General features: G+C 48.9%; 1 protein-coding gene across 1 annotated transcript; it reads left to right on the top strand.

Moving 5' to 3' along the window:
* The first annotated feature begins 16885 nt into the window (after positions 1-16885).
* LOC127340685 (F-box protein At5g49610-like) lies at positions 16886-18188 on the top strand. The gene has a single exon (XM_051366438.1). It carries the CDS (start codon positions 16900-16902, stop codon positions 18118-18120), a length of 1221 nt encoding a protein of 406 aa, XP_051222398.1. The 5' UTR covers positions 16886-16899; the 3' UTR covers positions 18121-18188.
* Positions 18189-22926: the final 4738 nt, after the last annotated feature.

Below are 22926 nucleotides of genomic sequence, written 5' to 3'. Positions count from 1 at the left end.
CTGCTTATGCAGTAATGATTTAAATGACTTGCTTGCAAATGATTTGGCCATTCATGATTGTTTAGCAAGCAAATGAATCTGAATCCATTCCTGGATAATGATGTGCTATATTTGGCTTTCTTTTAAATGGTGCTAAGTGTGATGTGACCTCAGTAGCCTTGCTACTGATTGGTTGCTCACCTATTTAGTTGGATCTTGTGGCTACTCAACCTTTGCTTGCATATTTGGGAATCATACTAGATATGAATGCCAATATGCTTGCCTGATGAAAATCTAGGGTTTACTGATGGTTCATAGCTTAGGATTTACTGTGTAGTCTTTATTAGCTGCTAAACCTTGCAATCCATCTACTGGTGCTATCTGTGCATATGATCTAGCTATTGTGTGCATCTGTGCATGTTTGCTAGCTTCTGTGTACAAGATCTGTATCTAGATGCTTTCCATTTTTAGTGGCTTTTGGACTAGCAGAAATCCTTGGTGAAAACCAAGTGATGATCTACCCATTTGAGCATCTGCTCAATCCCTTGATTAACTCATGCATATATGATGGATCAGATCCATTGGATCTGTCCAGGAACTTGGTATACCTTGTTCCAGCTCCTAGATTGAAATATTTGGTTGTTGCAGACTTGGGGTTTTTGTGCACAGCCCTTCACCTCCAGTTTCTGGTTGAGCTTCTCAAGTCACCATGATTCCTGGGGCTAAGTGGTTGTGTGTTGGTTTCTGTTCTTGAGTATGAACTGGATGAACTGGTGCTGGTTCTAGCTTCACCCTTACCTGGTGATTTACCTATCTGGTCGACTGTCATGGTTCTAGGGTTTGTGTGCTATTTATATGGTCTCTACTTCTTCCCTAGCCATGACACACAAGCCTGGTTACTTTGTGACTCACCCCTTGCATTGCCTTGCTGTTGCTTGGCTAGCAACAACACTCATATGCTGAAACTTGAGCCCCTGTGGCTTGCTCAGTTCTGGTCTGCCTATGCCTATCTTGTGCTGTCCAAGAATTTGGACAAGCACAAGTGTGCTGTGACAGTGTGCACTGTCCAAACTGAATTTCCTGTGATTTTTGCTAACTGTCCAAACTGAACTTTGCTAACACTTATATTCTGGTCTAGTATTTGTTCTTTGTTTTGCAGGTTTGAATTATGGCCAGAAGATCTTCCTCAAGCCACTTAGTCTAGGTTTAGTTTCGAACAAACTTGTAATTTTCCTTTTCTTTTATTTCTGATCATTATGTCTCAATTCTTGTATCAAGAATATTGTAAAGACTTTGTAATTTGTGTTGTATATCAATAAAGCTCAAGTTTTGGTTTATGAGCTTTTGTATTATGTAATGTTTATATTCTTGATTAAATATTGTATTTGATATTCACTTTGAAATTCAAAGTGATTTGAATTTATATCTTGTGTTTGAATTATGAATTCATTGTTTATATTGTGTGATGTTTATAGTTAAATGTTTAACACTTATCAAATGCAATCATTCACCAAAGTAACAAGATACAAAAGAGATCATGTCGAAATTTCCCTAACTCACATTGCCTAACCCTAAATGCAAAATGAGAGAGAACCTCGATCTCTCTTAGGTTTAGTTGCAATAAGGCGCGAAAATTTCCCCCGTTTTGCGATGAAATGCACATCCCATTTCTAAATCTACCCTTCGTTGTTCCTATGTTCTGGGTTATTACAGGAGGTGGATGAGCAACTGAAGATACAGAGCTTCCACCAGCAGCATGACTCCGAGGACGCCGAGCCCTCCTACGACTACACCGTCACGTATCCGGGTGCTTCTTCCAGCACATACCCGGATCCATCTTCGTCGTACTACGGAGGTGCTACTTCATGGGCACCATGGGATTGAACTCCACTTAGGCCAAAAGTCTAAGCTTGGGGGGAGGTATACCGGCATCACTCATTTTTTGCATATTATAGTTGCTGGATACTTGTATATACTTGTTTAGTTTCTTTAAGTGGTTTTCTAATAAGAGGGAGATGATATTTAGGGAAGTGCTGCCTGGAAACAGATTCTGGACTGATACCAAAAAAATTCTCAAAAACAGCCAGAACTTTATTTTGCGAAGCCAATTTTTGTGCATGTTCCCCAGGTTGTTATCTAACTTTCATTAGTTGAACACTTTTCGAGCTGGGCAGCGGAAGAATTTCGTAAATATCGATTACTGTACTGCTGTCAAGTTTGATGAATTCCTGCTGCTTTGTGTTTACGTGACTCTTCTAGTTTTCATTTTCTTGTTTTTGCTTTGTTTCTTTCCTAAAACACAAAAAGACCAAAAATATTTCTGTTGTTTCTCTTCACCATTTGCTTATTTTGGTTTCTTGCTTTTATTTTGTTTTATTTGCTATCGTTGGTTTGCTATAAGAAAATCCAAAAAGATTTTGCTTTATATGCTTGTTTCCTTTTGTTCTTGTTTCTAATTCGAAAACACCAAAAATATTTGCTGTTCTTCTTTGGTTTTGTAAAGTTTATTATGGAGTTCAATGGTTTTCGGTGGTTGGAGCGTGGTTTTCATTCCATATTATTCAAGCTACACAAGTGAAAGGCAATAATGACGATCTACGACAATTCGACTGTGGTGAGAGGCTGGTATGAACTCTATTTGTTTTCATTTTTGTACATATACTCATCCATGTGAGCATGCTTAGTTGGTTCATGTGAGGTATTTGTCATTTAAGAAAGTCTAGTAGTTCATGATCTCTCATGATTAGCTCCAGTTTATTAATATGAGTAGCATGTCATGGATGTTTGCTTGCATTGTCTTATTCATAAATAGGTATGACATTGTGGTATCCTCCTCTGAATAATTCATTCGAATCGACTTGGCACATGCTCACGCATGCATATGACTGAACAAAAGTCAATAAAGCCTCGATGATTTACTTTGCCTCAGAGTTCTTGTATCACTTTTATGCCTCCGTTAATTTATTTTGCCGCAAGCATGATTATGACAGTTACGGCTCTCTTGATTGTCGCTCCCCAGTCTATTGCTAGCCTTCACTTGTACTGAGCGGGAACGCTCCTCGTGCTTCCAAACCCCTGAAAACAAAGTTATTCCAAAGTGTCCACCATAAATACCTATGCATGGAATTTCAAACCATTCCAAGTAAATTCTCATGCGCTACCTTTAAACCTTCAAAATGCTTCTCAATGTGTGTCAATGTTTTATAGCTCATGAGGAAGTATGTGGTGTTTATCTTTCAACCTTGTCATTTACTTTTGACAGACTTTCATACTAAGAGCTGGCAACGGGGTTCCCAGCCCCAATTAATCAAATTTAATTCTCTTCACATGTTTTGCCCTGATTCATCAGTAAGCAACTTAATTTTGCAAATAGACACTCCTCCATGGTATGAGATTGATTGGAAGGCACCCGAGGATTCGGTTAGCCATGGCTTGTGTAAGCAAAGGTTGGGGAGAGTGTCACCCATAATAAAACTAAAGTACATGTGTAAACAAAAGAGAAGAGGGATGATTTACCTTGCTGGTAGAAATAACGTCCTTCATGGGAGCCGCTCTTGGAAGTCTGGTTGATGAGGTAGTTGGAGTACCCATTACCATTCGTTGACAACAACAAATACCTCTCAAAATAATTTTACTCCTGTTTTAAAAATGAAAAGTTCTAGCGCATGTTAATCTCTGCTTCCCTCTGCGAAGGGTCAATCTTTTACTTTCATGTTGTGTCACCATCCTTTCTTTGAGAACTTTCTTGAGAGCACAACAGTCATTCTTAGTATAATATGCTTGTCCCAAAATGTGATTGACTGTGGTATAACTTTGATGCTTTTATCTTTGACCATCTCTACTTCTAGTCTTTCCATGAACTTCAGAGGTGCCCGAGCATTTATGTTTTGTTGTACAAATATGGGAAAGCGAGATACCACTTTATCATATCTTTTTCTGAACATTGCAATCCTGCTGATAAACATGATTCATGATGCTTATTATTAATTTGTTGGTACCTTTTCCATGATTGACATATCTATTAGATGATCTTATTTGCATGTATCTTATTATGAATTGCCTAAGTACTTGTCCATATCATGAGAATATTTACATCATATGAACAAATGTGTTCGTGAAAGTTCTTTTATCGCACTCAGTTGTTAACTGAATTGCTTGAGGACAAGTAATAAGCTAAGCTTGGGGGGGAGTTGATACATCCAAAACGTATCTACTTTCCGGAACACTTTTGCTATTGTTTTGCCTCTAATTTGTGTATTTTGGATACAACTAACACGGACTAACGCTGTTTTCAGCAGAATTGCTCTGGTGTCTCGTTTTTGTGCAGAAATTCAATTTTCAGGAAAATCCCCGGAATTTATGTCGAAGATCTTATTTTTCCAGAAGATTTACGGAGCCAGAAGGGCAAGCCTAGTGGAGGCCCGAGGCCCCCACACACTAGGCCAGCGCGACCTAGGAGGGGGCGCGCCGCCCTACTGTGTGGCCGCCTCGGCCAGCCTCTAACGCCCCCCTCTGCACTATTTAAGGGTTTCGATCTAAAAACGCGAGACGGGAAGTCGAAGTCGCCAGAAACCATCCAGAACGCCGCCACCATCGCGAAACTCCGTCTCGGGACCAGAAACTCCGTTCTGGCACTCCGCCGGGACGGGGAATTGGAGGAGATCATCGCCATCATCACCACCGACGCCTCTCCATTGACCAGCAATGTTTCCCCAATCCATGTGTGAGTAATTCCCCCGCTGTAGGCCGAAGGGGATGGTAGGGATTGGATGAGATTGGTCATGTAATAGCATAAGATTGTTAGGGCATAGTGCCTAGTGTCCGTAAATTGGTACTTTGATGATATTGTTGCAACTTGTTATGCTTAATGCTTGTCACTAGGGCCCGAGTGCCATGATCTCAGATCTGAACATGTTATTGTTTCATGATGATATGCATTGTTTTATGATCTTACCTGCAAGTTGTATACACATGTCGCTGTCCGGAACCCGAGGCCCCAAAGTGACAGAAATTGGGACAACCGGAGGGGAAGGCGGTGATGTGAGGATCACATGTGTTCACGGAGTGTTAATGCTTTGCTCCGGTGCTCTATTAAAAGGAGTACCTTAATTTCCAGTAGATTCCCTAGAGGCCCGGCTGCCACCGGCTGGTAGGACAAAAGATGTTGTGCAAGTTTCTCATTGCGAGCACGTACGACTAAATATGGAACACATGCCTATGGATTGCTTAGTATTTGGACACCGTTTTATAATTATCTGCAAATGCCCTACTTTGATTGTTACATGAGTTTCTCTCATCCATGCAACGCCCGTTCATCCATCCCTGTGCCTACAGTATTTTAATCCTGCTGTTTACTATAATCACTACTGCTTTCTTTATTTCACTGCTGCTGTTATTTCACCACTGCTACTGCTATAAAACTGTTACTACTGATAAACTCTTGCGAGCAAGTCTGTTTCCAGGTGCAGCTGAATTGATAACTCCGCTGTTAAGGCTTTCAAGTATTCTTTGTCTCCCCTTGTGTCGAATCAATAAATTGGGTTTTACTTCCCGCGAAGACTGTTGCGATCCCCTATACTTGTGGGTCATCACCAACGATAGCTGCGTCGCTTCATTGGTGGCCTTCATGGCAGCAGCGTGAGATTCCATCTTCGCGCGCCTCCACCTTCTCCCTCTCCAACGCGATCTTCATGTCTTGCTTGTCGATGATTGCCTTCCACACGACGACGACCCTATCCGACGCTTCCTTGTTCTCCACCGAGAATGAGGTGACCATCTTCTCGAGGGAGGCATCCATGGCTGACAATAACGACACCGCATTCCTCTCGGTTTTGGCCTTCTTGTTGCCAATGGGGCGCCCGGTGGAGGCACCGGCTGGATCGACCGGCCCATCTTCCCCGTCCTTCATTAGAGTGTAGAGGAGGTCGTTCCATTTCTTGCAACCTTGTAGCTTGTTGTAGCAATGCATGAAGGGGAAGTCTTTGTCCTCGTGTTGGTTCTTGTACATGTCGAGGACTTGGAGGATCTAACAATACATGATGCAAAACAAGATATGGAACAAGTTGGATCATCAAATAGATACACTATAATACATTATGAACAAGATGGTCGTAGATCATACCCAATCCACCATCGTCTTGCCCCTTTCGTTCCAGGCTTTAATCTTCTCATAGTAGCCATGGAACTTGCTACAATTCGCCTTGATCAAGTTCCAACGGTGGGAGAGGACGCCCTCGTTCCAGTTCATGTTGATGGTGGCATAGTCACCATAGTTCTTCTTCGAGTTGAAGGAATCGAGGATGCGCTTGTAATATTTGCCTCCGGTTTGATTGGCGCCGGTGATGGGGAAAAAGCTCACTTGCTTCCACGCCTCGATGAGACATTCATCCTCCAAAGTCCTCCACCTCGGACCACGAGTGCCGGCGGTCCGCCTGTTCGTCGTCGTCGTGGTCACGCCGGTGTCGGCGTCGATCAGCTCCTCCTGGACCTCCTCCTCACCTTCCTCGGCCTCTTCTTCTTACTCGTCGACGGGGGGTTCGTAGGCATGGCCGCGTATCAAGTCGTTGAGGATCTCCTCCCCGGCAGCAATCTACGCAACAAGCTACCTACTTTCAATCGCCGCCGGTGTCTACGATGCACATAACACATAAAAAGTAAGGGAACGCACCTCGTCCTTGCCCATGGACACGCTGGACGCGCTGCCGAACACCTAGTGGGTGCTCCTGCCATCGTCGGGGAAGAGGTGGCAGTGAAGGCCGGTGCCGTCTGTCGTGTAGCCCTCGGTGCGGCGCAGGTCAAGCGACGAGTTCAGGTCGGGGAAGTGAAAGGCGCCGCTGCCCCTCGCCACTGAATCAGGCGAGAACAGTGCGTTGTGGTCGACGGTCATGTCGCTATCCCCGTACTCGGGGGAGTAGCGGGCGCAGCCGTCCATCTGCGACAGCCGCATCTGCGAGATTGATGGCCCGTCCACGTAGTAACCCGGTGACGACAGTGAGCTCGAGTTATTGCTGAAGTCGCCGCCCAAGCTGAGGCGTGCATCCGCAGTGGCCGCCGCTTTCGCTGGCGCCTTCTGCAGTCAGCCGTTATGAAGGAGCGGCGTTCCGTCTCCTTGTCCCACTCCTCCTGCGACATGGCCGATGGCTTCTCCTTCGGCGCGACGGAGCGCGGCTTCGGCCTCGGCGGCGCCTTCATCGGTGGCTTCGCTGCCTTCAACGGAGCCTTTCTTTTCGGTGCCATGGCGCGGCGGCGAGGGTTTTTCGGGTTGGAGGCTGGATGGGAGATGCACTCCCGATTCGCGCCCTTGGCCAAGAGGCCGACACGGGGTTGCCGGTGCTTCTATTGGGTTCCAAGAATCGCCTGCGCCGTATGGGGTGCGCCGGTGTGAGCCCATTTTCGCTCCTGACCCCCAAAACGCTATCGGGACCGCTATCGAGGGTGCTGGTGGAGATGCTCTAACCAGACATGTAGATACAGAAATACAGTAGATATCAACCCCAAACTAGCCGCAAAATAAAGATGAATTAAACCCTCAAAACTGTGACTGAAGAGTAACCTTATTGATCCCCCAATGACCTAAATGTTCCACGACAACAGATCAATGTTCTTTGAGACGCAAGAATAAGATGGTGCCAACAAGGAGCATCCCTTCATCCTAGGGATGTAGCATTTGGTTTGCTGAGCTGTTCGGTTGTCATGTTGTTTTGGGTACTGAAATTTTGTATGTTTGTACTAGCCTTCCACCTAAATCACCATATGATTCCTGTTGATGAGCCTTGTTGTTTTCTTGTTGGACTTGGTACTGAATTTTAAATGTTTATTGTAGCATTCCTCCTATATCACCGTATCGTTCTTATTCGTAAGTGGTACCTAGTATGCTCTGAAATCTGGTATAAAGATCTATGTTAAAGAACTGATGTATGTACCATAATAATTTGCAACTGTAATCTTAAGTTGTAACGTTGCATGCTCCATATTATCACAAAACACGAAAACCACATGAGCCAAGGAATGAATCATGTGCCGAGGTTTCACATTATCAGTTTATCACCAAACATACTCCCACTTCCATAGATTCATTAGCCGTTTCATCTGCACCCACCTTACTCCTGGAGCATAAATTGGTTAGACTTGCTTCCTTCTAACTCAGCTAACATTATTTACAAAACCATTATCTTTTTGGAGCCGTGGAGCCAAAAGTTTAAGGCAAGAGAAAAGGAGGCACTGAGTTGGATGACGTGCGAGCTACGGGAGTTGTAAGGGTGTCACCTCACCGGCCTTTGTTCATCTATCGGCATGTCTGTGGGGATGCCGACCCCGTTTTATGTCCTACGTTGTTCGTTTTGGTGGTTTCTGGCGAAGCTATAGGCCCAACATTTCTGTAACTTTACTAAACTAAACCTCAGCCTTTATTAATTTAAAGTCAGACATCTCATGCATGTTATCTAAAAACCAGCTACCAATCTAATTAACCATGCCGGACACCAGCGGCCGCACCGTGCTTGACGACCTGCCATAGTCTATCCTCGTCGAAGAGATCTTCCTGAGGCTGCCGGCCAAGGATATCCTCCGCTGCTGCGTCGTCCGACGGTCGTGGCGCAGCACTATCTCCACCAGCAAATTCATGATCGACCACCACGCACGCCAGCCCTCGCTCCCCATCATCATCCACATTCAGCTTCGTGGCGAAGATGATGCTGCCCCCGTGACCCCCGTCTCTTCGTATTTCGCCATGACGCCGCTGATCGCAAGCTCTAGCCCGTGGTCTGGTGCGCCACCCCCAGCATTGATGGAAAGTTTCCAGAAAAGATTGAATGTGATGAAGTTGAACACAACTGCATGTACATTACAGCCTATCACTCCGTCCTAAAAAGGATGTCATGGATTTGTTTAAATTCGGGATTTAGGAAGTACTTAATCTCAACCACTGACCACAACTGTCTCCTCGTTATGCAAACAGAGCAGCCACCTCAAATGTTGACGCGAAACAGTGGTTGTTTGTTCTTCTTGTGCATGTCCTTTGGGCTTACAAAAGCGCGCAAGTCGGTAATTTCAAAACAACGTGTCTTGTAGTCTTAAGTTTGGCTTATTTGTCAGGCCTGAATTTTACATGAATTTTGTGTCATCCACTCAAGTTAAATAATGAAAACAATAGACAAATGCATATACAATGACAGGAAATATTGAAAGAGTAGTCGTTATTATACTTCCTCCCTCTATGAAAGAATGTCAAAGATTTAAATAAATTTAGATGTATTTATACATTAAAGAGTGTTTAGACTTTAGATACATCTAAATTTGGATCAATATACGACATCCTTTTATGAGAAGTGGCAATAGTAATTCAATAGCATACGTGCTTCCAAGTCCAAGCCATGCATTAACTTGAAAATTTGGGTACACAACAATAAGGAGACAAAGGAGAACCAATCTGAGGTTTCGGTGGTTAGATGGGTGGTTGTACCCCCAGCCCACCAGAGTTCAAACCCTAGGTTTGACATCTGTTTGTCTCATAAAGACGGAATATTAATTCAGTGGGAGACGATATTTCCGTCGACAGCGAGGCACCTGTGGTGACTTCGTCAATTTCAAGATCCAATCCACCGGCTCAGTCTTTAAATGTATTGGTTCGAAGTACGAAAGGGTCATCCAGGAATACTGAGAAGAAGGGTTGCATCCTAAAGCCCAAGGAAGAATGGAGGATCATTCCTCGCACCCGTTTCTTGTTGCGTCTCGAACAAAGGCAGTGGAACGATGCTCTCTTGCAGCAAATGCGTAGTAACCTGTACGGGGCGCCGTTCATCTTCCTCCCCATGCCAATCCACGATTCCTAAAACCTTGCCACCAATGTCACAGTGCAACACACGGCCAGGAAGCTGGACAAGCATCTCACACTCGCTGAGCAGTACCATGGTTAACTCAGACTGCGGCAACTCCGGCGTCGCCGCCGACAAGTCGATCCGGTAAGGCAAGGCCCAGACCTGGTGATCATAGTCCTGCATCACAAAAACATCCATGGCAGCACGGTGACTCGCGCTGAACAAAGCAAGGGTGCTGTCCAGCTCCAGCAACAACGTCAAACGTCCCAGTGGCGCCTGGGCGGGGCGGCGCAGCCACCGGAATGTCTCCACCGCGGTGTCAAACACCATTATATTGCTCATGCCAGCGTAGTACTGGTCCTCCCGCCCAAGGTCCCAGTGCAGGCCACCGCGGTGGAGGATCGGCGCAATCTTGCTCGAATACGGGAGCCCCCTGAGCAACGCCTGTTCGACCGAAGGCGGCGATGATGGAGGCGGCCGTCCTATGATTTTTCTTGTCTCGTCCGATCCTATTGACGTGATGTAGAAATCAGCGTTCCTCTTTCGTGGTCCGCCCCAGCAGAGGTAGAGCACCCGGTACTCCCCGGAGGGGTGGTGCAGGTAGAGGCCGGATATGCTGGTGGTGTATACTTGCTGTCCATGTTCAGTAAGCTGCGGCAGAGGAGCGCACTGGCGGGTGGCCGGGTTGCAGAGGTAGAAGACCCTCTTGCGATCGCAGAAGGAGATGCCACTCACCGTGTTGGAGACGACGAGGAGGCCGTCTCGGCAAGCGTGGAGGTGGAACCTGGAAGGGTCGGTAGCGTAGCGGAGAACGGGCCGGAGCTTCTGATCGCCGGCGCCGGGGAAGACAAGGAGACGAGGGTCATCGGCTGCAGCGACGACCGGAGAGTGTGTGATGTTGTCCGTAGACTGCTTGATAAGAGGGAGGCACGGCTGGTGGCGGTGGTGCGCTACAAGGAAGTCGCGAGTAGAGGTGGCACGGCGCCACGACTTGCGGACGGCGCGGCAGCGGAGCGCGTCCTTGGGCGGCAGCCGGATGAGTATTTCCCAGACGATGATCGACTCCGGCAGGTTGTCAAGGACAGTCGCGCCGCTCTTGTCCGGCATGGTGTGATCCATCGCCGGATGCCCGATCAGTCCGATCTGAACAAATTGGCGTGCACAGATTTATAGCAATCTAAGAGCATCTCCAGCCGCGTCCCCCAAACCGTCCCCCAAAGCGCGCCGGATCGAGCGTTTGGGGAACGTGTTTTGTTCGTGCCGCGTTTGGGGGACGTCGCTCCCCAGCCGCGTCCCCCAAACGCCGCCCCCAAACATTAAAAGTACTTTTTTTGGCTAGAAAAAAACTATTTACTAATATTCAAATCGGTTGAACATAAACAAATTATATATAAAACTTCGGAAAAATATAATTAAATACATATAAACTATCTACTTCTTCTTCTTCGCTGATGGCCCCGCCTCGTCGTCGTCATCGCGGTGGCGCTTCCTGCTCGCCACCTCTTCCGAAGAGGCGGTGTCGGCGCCCGACGCGTCGGAGTCCTCCTCGTCGTCGGCGGTGAACGTCGGCTGCGCCTTTGCCTTTGCCTTTGCCTTGGCCTTGGCCTTGGCCTTGGCGGCCTTGGCGGCCTTGGCCTTGGCCGCCTTGGCCTTGGCCGCCTTCGCCTTCGCACGGGCCACCGCCGCCGCCGCGTCCTCGCTCTCTTCTTCCTCCGCGTCCTCCTCCCAGCCCAGCCATTCCTCCTCGCTGTCAACTGGCGGCGGGGAATCGTCGCCGCTGCTCGGCGTCCTGGCTCTCTCCCACCAATGGCGCCAGCCAGCAGGCTTTCCCTCGCTGGAGGTGTCAGACGGGAGCTGGGAGATGTAGCTCATCGTCGCTGGAGGTGTCGGATGGAGGCTTGGATGAATGGTGGCGTACGTACGGCGTATGTACGGGTCTTATTGAGCGCGGATGAACGGCGGCGCAGAAGTCGAAGAGAGCAGTGGTTGCTCTTCCGAGGAGTCGGCGCTCCATTCCGGCGGGGTTGGCGCGTCGTCGACGCGGTTGCCAATGCGACGGTTCCGCTTCCTGGCAACTGCACCGTCGCTACGTATGTGGCGGTTGAGCGTCCGAGCCGCTGACGAGTCGGCCCCGCCACTCCCCGCGCGCTTTTCGTTGTGTCCGGCGTCCCCGGTGCGTCCCCTGTGGGACGGGGACGGGCTCGGGACGCCGGACACCGTATCGGGCCGCGCCGGACAAAAAAGGCCTTTGGGGCGCGCGGCTGGGAACGTTTTTTTGTCCGACGCGCCCCAAATCGCTTTGGGGGACGGTTTGGGGGACGCGGCTGGAGATGCTCTAAAGCAACGGGTGAGATTCGAGAGATCGTGCGAGCCAGGTAGAGGAGTTGTAGTCTGATTGGTCTGTGCTGTTAGCTATTTGGCGACCCAAACGGACATGATGGATTGTTCGTGTTGATAGTTTGGTGATCGCGTGGACACGTGAACCTGGACGTCGGTTCGTTTGGGTCGCGCACTGCGTCCAACGCGCGGACGCATCCCAAAAGTCAAATATAACAAAAAAAAATAAGGAAACCAAAAACAGATTAAATTTAAACAAAAGTTCATTTAAACTTTGCCCTATTTTGGGCAATTTTTACAAAAAAGAAAGACCTATATGTGCTTTAAACTAAAAAAAGGAAGGAAACCCTAGTCCAGGGTTTGGGACGCGGTGGCCGCCGGTACGCCACCCTACTCCCAGTAGTACTCGTCGTCGTCGTCGTCACCGTCGATGAGGACGACGCCCCCCCCCCGACGGCGACGCGTTGTTCCGGCTGGACACGCCGGAGGGCGCCGGGGACTCCGGCCAGGGCGACCACTGTGCCCTTTTCTAGGCGGACTGCGGGTCCGGAGGGCTCGCCGGCCTGCGCAGGAGTGCCAGCCGCGCCGCCTCCATCTGCCGCTTCTCCGCCGCAGCGGCCTGCAGCTCCGCCTCGCGCCGAAGCGCGGCTAGGCACTCCTCCTCCTCCCGGAGTGCGGCCTGGCGCGTGGCCTCCTCCTGCCGACGCCATGGAGAGGAACGCCCACGTGCCGGCGTCCTCCTTGGCCTTCCTGGCTTCCTCCTCCAGCGCAGAGGCGTGCAGCGCAGAGGCGAGGTGCAGCCATTTGGCCAGCTCCTCGAGGTCGTTGACCTCGCGGGACGCTGCCAGCGCGGCCTGCAACTCGGGGTCCTCGTCCTCCGCGGGCTCAGGCTGGGCCTGAGGCGCTTGCGCCGCCGCAGGCTCGTCGATGTAGAGACCACCGTCGGGGCAGCGGCCAGCCCACCTAGAGGCGTGGCGGCCGCGCGCGAGGCGGCTGCGCGCGAGGCCTCGCCGTCACCGACGTGAAGCACGTGCGTCGGCGCGCTTCATGCTCCACCACGAACCACAAGTCCCAGTTGGGACTTGCTTCACTGTAGGCGGGGTCCTCCCGGAGGTCCGCCGGTAGCTGCGAACGCCGCCGCCGGATCTCCGCGACGCGGGCGCGGCCGGAGCCCGGGATCGGGGGCACCGGAACCCGATCTGGGCTCAGGTGCTAGCCGTGGGGGAGGTGCACATCGCCGCACGACATTGGGACGCCGGCCTCCCAGAACATCTGCGCCATCGCTACGGTGACGTAGATCCGGTCGCGGATGGAAGCCGGCGGCCCATGTCGAAAGCCATCGGCGTGGCTCGCTTGCTGCTGCCGGCCTCGTGATTGTTGGCGGACGGCTCGAACTCTCGCTTCGGGGTCATGGTGGCGGGGAAGGCAGAGCTCGTGCGGCCGGAGTGGAGTGGGGACTAGATAGGGAGTCCCCTCCCCAGTCCACATTTAATAGAACTGGGGCGCCGACAGGTGGGCTAGACACGCGAACCAGGCGAACACGCGAGGACGCCACGTGCCATCCGCGGCCACGCAAATGTGGCCCAGATTTGGGCCGGGTTTGGGTCGTCCCGGACACCGTGGCCATCCGCATTTGCGATGCGTGGCTGCTTTGGGCCGCGGTTTTATCCGATTCGACCCATCCGGATGAGCGGGCAGGGGATGGGTCGCCGCGTTTGTGATGCCCTTAGAACATCTCAACCGACGCGCTCCAAATATTCGTTGGCAGGGGCGCCGTCACTGCATATCGGGGATGCCGGCACTACATCCTTTATTTATGGATGTTGTTCCCACACCGGCACCCTCCATATGGCGGCCCCCAATTATTTTTTATTTTTACATATTTTGAAACAGCATATCAATCACGTTTTATTAATACTATATTTAATTATTTATACAATCACACAAATAGAAATTAAATTATTCATACAATCAAACGAATGGAAAATAAATTATTCATACAATCAAACAAATAGAAATTAAATTGTTCATACAATCAAACAAATAGAATTTAAATCATGCATTGTACGTGGCTCCTCTCCTCGCCCACAAATGCGCGACTCGATCCACCTGAAGTGAACGCCTGCATCTCGAATTTCATGATGCATGTGAAGAAAAGCGACAAAGTCTTGGGTACATGCTCTACCCAGCAAGAGGCACTTGATAATCAAATGGTTGATCATCATGCACATGTTCGTCGTGCTCGCTCTCAATGATCATGGTGTGCATGAGCACGCAGGCGTTCATCACCTTCCACATCTGAGACTCAGACCAAGTGAGAGCTGGGTACCTGACAACGGAGAAACGCTGTTGAAGCACCTCAAAAGCACGCTCAACATCCTTATGAGCTGCTTCCTAACATGTTGCAAAATAAGCATCTATCTCTGAAGCTGGAGACGGGATTTTCTTCACAAATGTATCATACATCGGGTACATACCATCAGCTAGATAGTACCCCTTTTTGTATGTGTGGTCGTTTACCTCAAAGTTCACGGTAGGAACTTGCCCTCAGCTAGCCTTGGAAACACCGGAGAGAGCTGCAACATATTGATATCATTGTTTGTTCCTGCCATGCAAAAAAAAGCATGCCAAATCCAGAGGTCATGATATGCCACCGCCTCTAGAATGACACTGCATTTACCAGTATGCCCCTTGTAGAAAAGGGTAATTCTTTCAGCCCCAATGCATACAGTCAATGCTTTCGAGCATACCAGGAAACCCTCTTGCCGCATATTTTCTAGGATCCGAGCTGTATCATCTGCCCTTGGTGCCCTCAAATAGTCTTTAGCAAACATCGCCATGACGGCTCGGCAAAACTTGTAGGGAGTCTATGAACATGTTGACTCCTGTCATCTGTAGGTAGTCATTGGATGTATCTGGATGAGATCTGTATGCAAGACAACGCATTGCAGCAGTTCACTTCTGAATTGAAGTGAAACCCCACAAACATGTGCAACCTTGACTGGCCATAAAGTAGTCGTCGTACTCCCTGATGGCGTAGACAATCTTCATGAACAGATCCTTGTTCATCCTAAACCAGCACCAAAGTAGTTGGCGTCAAGCAGCATTGCGCCAGCTTGACAATGTCGGTTCATGTTTCTCCTCTTGCCTGGCTTTGAGCCACCGCGCCGAGGCACGGCGAAGAAAGGTTAGTGAACACGGAGCAACCTCGTCAGAATCAGCTGATGTTGTTGCCGCTGGACAGCCTCAGCGTTCTGCTCCTCCGTGAACAGTTGCACCATCATCTCGTCATCGCTGTCTATCACGGCAATCCGACGAACACCTTGCGGGTGCGGCGGTTATGCGACGATGACGGTGAGCTCTGTTCCGAACAAACCAGTGGCCGCCGGTCGAGGGGGTGGCACGACGGCGGTTCCTAGACAGGCGGCGGTGTCTATTGCAAGTAGGGGGCGCAGCGGCGACAATGGCGATCTAGAGGGGTGGGAGTCGGCTCGGGTGTGGGTAGGAAGTGGGGAAAGCGGTGCGTCTGGCTGCCAGGTGGAGCCCACACACGTATTCTGACGTGCCGCGAGGCACCGGTGCGCCCGATCCACGCCCTCTAGGAATGGGCCGGCATGGGGTTGCCGGCGCTCCTATTGGGCTCCAAAACTAGCCGGCGCCTTTTTGGGCGTACCGGTGCAAACCCAAAAACCACGTCGGCTCCCAAAACGCTATCGGAGTGTGGAGGCTCTTGCTCTTCTTCGGGGCCAATAATTTCTGGAACAAATCGGTTGCTCCTCGGTGGTGATTGAATCAGACTCACTAGAGCCTATACAGGCATGTAATGCTGTGATCGAAGTGTGTAACCCCTATTCTGCAATCATGGTAGAGTGTTTCTTTGAAAGCAAGTTGATTTGTATGTTGCTGACCCGTTACATTTACCAACTTCCATGTAATGATTCTGTTATGTTCTTCGTCTTCACTTGTTGTCTTCTGTTATGCTAAATCTCCCCCCTCTACGCTAACATGCCCCCGTGCCGTAGCTCCTCCGGCTACCGCAGGTCCGCAACGTGCGCGCCCGACGGGCTAGTAAATTCTACCGTCGGGACCTTCGATACCGTGGACAAGGCTGTGAGCGTCTGCTACGCGGCGACGTGGCGGCTCAGTCGTTCGCACCGTGACCTCAACTTTCACGACGTCAACTTCCCGCCCAAGCGAAGATGTTGGCACCCCCACTGCGCCCCGTCACCATCGCCAAGGCTGACGAGCGCGCCATGGAAGCATGGCGAAAGAATTTCCCTAAGACGTCATCGAGGAGAGGGGGTTTTTCACGCAGCAGTAGGCGGAGCACAAGGTGCGAAGCGAGCGCACAAGGCATTCATACTGGTGCGGCTGGAAGGCCCGAGCACCATCGAGAACAATCCCCGGTGGGAGGGTTTGTTTGTGTCCACCGCGTCGAGTTCGTCGGACTCCGATTTCGAGTTCAAATACAAGATGTTTAAGTTTTAGATTATTTTATCATATTTTAGTTTGTTGCACTATTTTTTTGTTTATCACATTTGTAATATATATATTTTTAATCTATTTTAGTCGCTCTCTTTGATCGAAGTCGAAGTTTTCACTGAGTTATGTTTGTGGCGCTGTATTTTTGGGCATCAGGAAAAATCGCCAGGGCTGCGCGCGGGGTTGGTGGGCTGACAATGGACTGCAGGGAAGGATATATGAACTGGGCTGGGCTGCGAATCGCTGCGTGTCTCCACTCCGCTCGACGAAACTCGTTGCACCAGCAATGCTGCTCCGATCCCGGCGGCGCGTCGCCACCGAGGAAGATGCCCGTCGCCGTCGGGCGACCGTTCCTAGAGGGAGAAGCAGGGCGGGGCCGGACCGGCTCGCCGCGCTCCCGGAGGACATACTGCAGGATATCCTGGTGCGCCTCCCGGCCGACTCCGTGCTCCGCTGCCGCGCCGTCTGCCACTCCTGGCGCCGCCTCGCCTCCGACCCCGCGTTCCTCCTCGACCACCACCGCCGCCAGCCGGAGCTCGCCCTAATCAGGTCCTACCGGCCCTCCGATGCCTCTGACGCCCTCCCCCGCCTCGAAGCCCTCCACATCCGGGCCGCCGAGTTCCGGCCATTCTTCGGGTTCCCCAAACAGTTCGGCTCCCACTTCCCCGCCCGCGCCTCCTGCGACGGTCTCTTCGTCGTTGGGCAGTGCATCTGCAACCCGACCACGCGGCAGTGGGCGCCGCTCGCCACGGGCCCAAGCCCCCATGCCGGCACTGTGGTCGCCCTCTACCGGCACCACCCTTCAGGGGAGTATCGCGTGCTCTACTGGACACGATGGAACCCCGATGGAAATTGGTCATGTCTGCATGCGTACTGCGTCCTCACCGTGGGAACCGACCAACCCAGGAGTGTGGGTTATCCTCGGGTAGGCAGCTGGAGGAGGGGAATACACATCTTTGGCACGCCAGTCCTTGTCAATGACATCCTGCACCTGCACTGGAGGGAACACACCAGTGTCCGCCACCACAGGATACTGGCGTTTCACACGGTGGTGGAGACCTTCGGGCACATGAGCCTGCCCGCGGCTGTGGAGCCCCGCCATGCGATGCACCTGCTTCAAATGGGTGGCAAGCTTGTCGCGTCCACCGGTAAGGATGACATGACAGGGATGACCATCCTTTTGCTGCACCATGATGTCTGGACCTATCACTACCAGATCAAACTGCCGGTGATGGATAACATGCATTTCCAACAAGAACTGGGGAACTGCTGGGCAGAGATTGTTTCCGAGGAGCAAGACCTGCTTGTTAGCTGCTATGGCCACCTCTTGCATTGTGACAAGAAGGGAAATTTGGTAGCCAACTTCAAGTTTGATGATGACATGCCAGTGGTTCTGCCTCATAGGCTCAAAGAGAGTCTTATTCAGCACAAGTTTTTCCAAAAGAAAAACATTCCAGAAGAAGAAGAAGAAGAAGAAAAACTGATTACAGTTGTCCATCTTGATTGAGATCTGATTTGTGCCATGTTAACTGTCAGTAAGCTCTCTCTCTGGTTATATCATGCAATCAATAAGTGAGACTGCTACATATACTCTTCTAATTTAGACTTGTCTATAACACAGTATTTCAATAGCAACAGCGTTTGGGTTCTACTTAGCAGTTTAGCACTCAGATATTGGTTTCTTGCTGGTTAGCTTTGATAACCCTTTTAAACATCCTACATTATTGAAACAAAAACGAAAATAGTCTTGAACCCAAGAACTGCTTGAGAAATCAACAACTGGGTGAACGCGAGGATGAAAAATGGATTTGGATGCAAAATTGTAACGTATTTCAAAAATCAAATATTCACATAACAAGCTTGTACTCGTATTTGTTAATTTTTTGGGTTACTATGTTCTTCAGCGTTGTTGCTATCCCTATTGGTTTGTTCTGCCCTTTAGGTTCCATCACATTTGTGCATGAAAGTTCCTGAATCTATGTATTGTTCCTGCTTCTCTGCCACACCAAGACGTTAGTTGTCTCCTGTCTTCGAGGGACGCTTTGATATAAGGCCTAAGGGATACACGGATTTGCACTTGGGGTATGTCCATTAGTGTTACCTAATGGTTTCCTTGGACTTTGAACCTATTAAGTACAACTCAGTGCCTTACTTTGTACCTATAAATTTTTTAGCACTTGATACTCTCCTCTCCTGTAGTCAAGTTTTGAAGGCGCCTTATGGATTGACTCATACAAGTGACGGGACTAGACAAACATAAAAAAAAATCAATTCTCATGGTGCTAAAATAGTATGATGTATGGATGTGATGTTAAACCTGATCCGTTTGGTATTGCAGTTCCTCATGTAGTGAAGAAAGATATGATTTCACCACACAAAAAAAGGAAAAGAAAAGAAAGAATTGATATGATTCTTATTAAAAACACAATCTTGATTTAATATTTTGTTCTCTAATCTGTGTGGTATCCAATGATTCATCCCTAATATATCCTGATTCATGTTGATAGAAACTCATACACATTAGGTGCAGTTTGTTGTGGTTGCACGCCAGATTGTTTTCTTTCTTATGGAGTGCACACATTTGATTGTGATTGGAGTTGTCTGACAATTTTTTGAGAAAGACAGTAGCTGGTCTTCTGCTTATGCACTGTGTCATTTGTGAATACGATTTTAGATATGTCAACTAGCAGATGAAAGTTGTCTTCTGTTTTTGTGAGAGCATCTTTTTTGTTTGTTTTTACTCTTTATGTTTATCACTACCATTTTGCTTTAGTCATTCCTTTAGGCTCGGTCACCTTCATAAGGTGGTGCATGGTTATTATTTTGTATTACGCAATAAATATATCGGTGTTTCTCATTGTATGACTTGTACTCTTGTCTATACCCCTGTACTGCTGCTGCCATCAACACATGTTCCTGGCGCTTGGGTCTAGCTCCCAGGGACACCTTGATTAGGCCTGAAGAGCTACAAAGATTTCTGCTTGGGTTAAACCCCTTGGATCTCTGACCCAACTGGGCATGACAGTATCGTGATGCTTATGTATCCAAAAAAATATTGGCGCTTGATACTTCTCTATGATAATGTATACTACACCTTACAGATCGATTCATATAAGTGTCCACGATATGACAAACATCAACTTATTTCTCATGGTGCTAAAATTATATGGCATGTTATTGTGTTGTTAAACTTGGTCTCTTTGTCAACGAATTCATATGCACAATGCAACCTGGATATTGGATAGATTTTTTGTTCAGTTTTTCATCTGATGAAAATAGCTAGGTAAGCAATGCATAAGAACAACTACAACCTCTGTTCCTGTTAGCACCATAGCAAAGTTAAAAAGTCTTCAGATGTTATGGGAGAATCAACCTACAGCCGGCGCCTAGCTTGTTAAATTTAGTTCGTATATGATCATTCCAAGTTAGGATTAGTACATGATTTGTCTATGATATGTTTCTTAGGCAAGAGTTTATTAGGAAAGGATTGAGTCCGTATTACACAAGACACATAGTTCTTTTTTGTATTCCCATTGGTTGTTGTGTAGTGGTTTTGTAGAGTTCCTCGACTGTTCCATTAACGTTTCAGAAGCAAAAAAAACTTGAATTTGGAAAACATATTCAACAATGGCCTTATTTTGAGGATCTCGTCAAGATAAGGTCAAAGCAATTCTGAAATGTTTGTGTCAGTTTGTTAACTTGTGAATTTTCCGTCTAGACTGAACGCCCCAGCGCAGGCCCTGCCAATCTGAAATTAAAGCAAATCTGAAATCAGACACTATGACCCCAGCCCAGGTCCTGAACTCTCCCAAAGGATACAAAGCAGAGTTTTTGTTTTGATAACTTGTGAATTTTCCGTCTAGACTGAACGCGCCAGCGCAGGTCGATCCTGCCAATCTGAAATCAGACACTATGACCCCAGCTCAGGTCCTGAACTCTCCCAAAAGATACAAAGCTGAGTTTTTGTTTCGGTTTGTTAACTTGTAGTCCAGTATGACGTTGATACAGTTATCTCTAATTACTATTAGTTGCCTTTTATTAGTAATGCTTTTGAAGAGAAACTCTGAATGACCACTTACACTATTCTCTATAAACAAAAATGGTCCGACTTTTGTACTGTAATATAGTTACAGTAATTTGTAAGCTCCACTTTTTTCAGCATGCAGACCCACTCAATAGTTGTCAATCTCAGAAGAGCAAAGAAATAGAGAATTAACATCTGCCGAAGAAACATCTTATTAACAGAGGCAATCATGTTTTATGATTTTTGCCACTTGTCTATATGCCCCTCCCTAACAGACATGACGGCATGGCTTGGTGCCGTTCAATCAATCTTCAACCCTAACATTATTCATCTCGCCCCGCAGGACAGCAGCTGGTGGGCAGAGGATGGAATAATCAAAACCAATAAAGTTGTTCACGGCGGGGGTTGGCGAGTAAGGAACATGTTTGAAGCGAACTTTTCTGTGGCGCATATCGGCGCGGAGCAACAAGTGCACGGTGGTCCCTGGCTGAACTCACCGAGCGCAAAGTAGATGATACGGTCCTCCTGCATGCTCAGGAAGGGGTACATGGGCGCCAGGGAATTAGGGTTAGGCAACTGAGGGTTCCAAGCTCGAGTAGTTGTTGCAGTAGAACTTGGCGGGAAGCATGTCCCACATACTCATCTCGTCCTCCACGGCCCACCCGAGATCTTTCGTCAGCCTCTAGACGGTCCTTGATGTTCAGGCGGTCGAAACGGTCGATGTAGCTGTCGATGGAGACGAACTTGATGGAGCCCCCGACGCAGCCCATGGAGCGGAAGGCGCTCAGCTCCGCGACGGCTTCTCTGCCGCGCGGATCGGTCAAGCGCGGGCTGGGCAGGTCAAAGAAGCTGAATTCCACCACAGGGTGGACGCTATCGCCGGAGAGCATGTCGCTACAGTCGCAGTGCATGACGCCGCATAGGAGGTCCGCCCAGTACCCGCGGCCACGGAACGAGAAGGCCTCGTCCACGAAGAAGGTGTCGACAAGTTCCGGCGGCTTGGGGAAGTTGGCCTTTTTTTGGTCCGCCACGGCCAGGTGGTGGTGGGAGAGGATGGCGAGTAGATGAAGAGCACGTCGTGCCATTTGGCGAAGCCTTGGTCGGAGATGGAGTTGACCGTGGACCCTGGGATGACCAGGGAGTACGAGGAGAACATGCCGCCGTCGTGGTGGTGGTGGCGGACGGCGAGGACATGAGAAGTGCGGTTGAGATGGAGGTCGCGAGGCACGGCGGGGATCACGCGGAGGGAGCTATCGACGGCGTCGAAGATGAGAAAGATCTCGCGGTAAAGGCATTCTGTGAAGGTCGATGAGATAAGGATGAGGTTCTTGTCGACGGTGTTGATGGAGGTGAACAGGCTGCTGCCTTGGAGGGCCATGAAGGAGAGATCTGGCGCGGCGGTGAGGTGCGCATCTAGCACCAGTCCGCCCACCGCGGGTCTACGGCTTCATCGAAGCCGATCGCCTGAACACCTTTAGAAGAGGTCAGGGGCACCACCTTGTACTCTATGGAGTCGCCGGGGAGATCGGTACGCACGTGGTGGTGCAGGACCAAGAGGGACGGCGAGGGCAGAGATATGGCTGTTCTCGTTGGTGGATCGATCCATCTCATGAATCTCATCTACTAGTCATCTATTTAGCAGCGAAATAAAAAACGGAGCTAGATGGCGGCGTCGGAAGAGGAGCAAGCTGCTGGGACGGAGAGCACGATTTCCCCGCGTCTCAGTTGGACTCTTTTCGGCCAGTTTAATATTTTGGAATCAATCAACCAATTATTTTGGAATCAGTTAGTTGCACTTGTAGGTGAGCGTGTTGCTGTTGGTGCCGAGCAGCAGCTACTGCGGCTTGAACTAATTTCACTCCTCCATCACAGCGTTGAGCCTGTCGATCTTGTCCTGCAAGCTGTACACGGGCAGTTAGGTTGGAAGGTCGAGAGCGGCATTTGTTCACAGTTTTTTTGTTGACGATTATTATTTGAAGGAAGAGGAAGGACTTTCAAAGCATATGCTCGTGAGCACATGTGTATCTAGATTGTCCATACTGCATCAAGATCCCTGCTAGCTTTTTTTCCCTCCTCTCAAACAATTTTTCATTTTTTATATTTCTCACACTACATAATCTTTGAACTTGAAATTTTCCAAATCAATTAAACATAACAACTAGAATGTGGGAAAAAATATTTTTGATTTTTTTATGTCATTGTGTATTTATAGTTTAGTAATTTATTTTTAATTTTAAAATAATTTGAAAATTTAAATTGCAAGAAACATCCGAACTATTTTTACCCCAT

The sequence above is a fragment of the Lolium perenne genome, chromosome 3 (genome assembly GCF_019359855.2).
Source record: "Lolium perenne isolate Kyuss_39 chromosome 3, Kyuss_2.0, whole genome shotgun sequence".
Lineage (NCBI taxonomy): Eukaryota > Viridiplantae > Streptophyta > Magnoliopsida > Poales > Poaceae > Lolium > Lolium perenne.
The sequence above is the reverse complement of the archived record's forward strand: the minus strand, read 5'-3'. Positions and strand labels throughout refer to the sequence as shown.

Coding starts and splice junctions, on each gene's coding strand:
- LOC127340685 (XM_051366438.1), top strand. CDS start 16,900: ATGCTGCTCCGATCCCGGCGGCGCGTCGCCACCGAGGAAGATGCCCGT.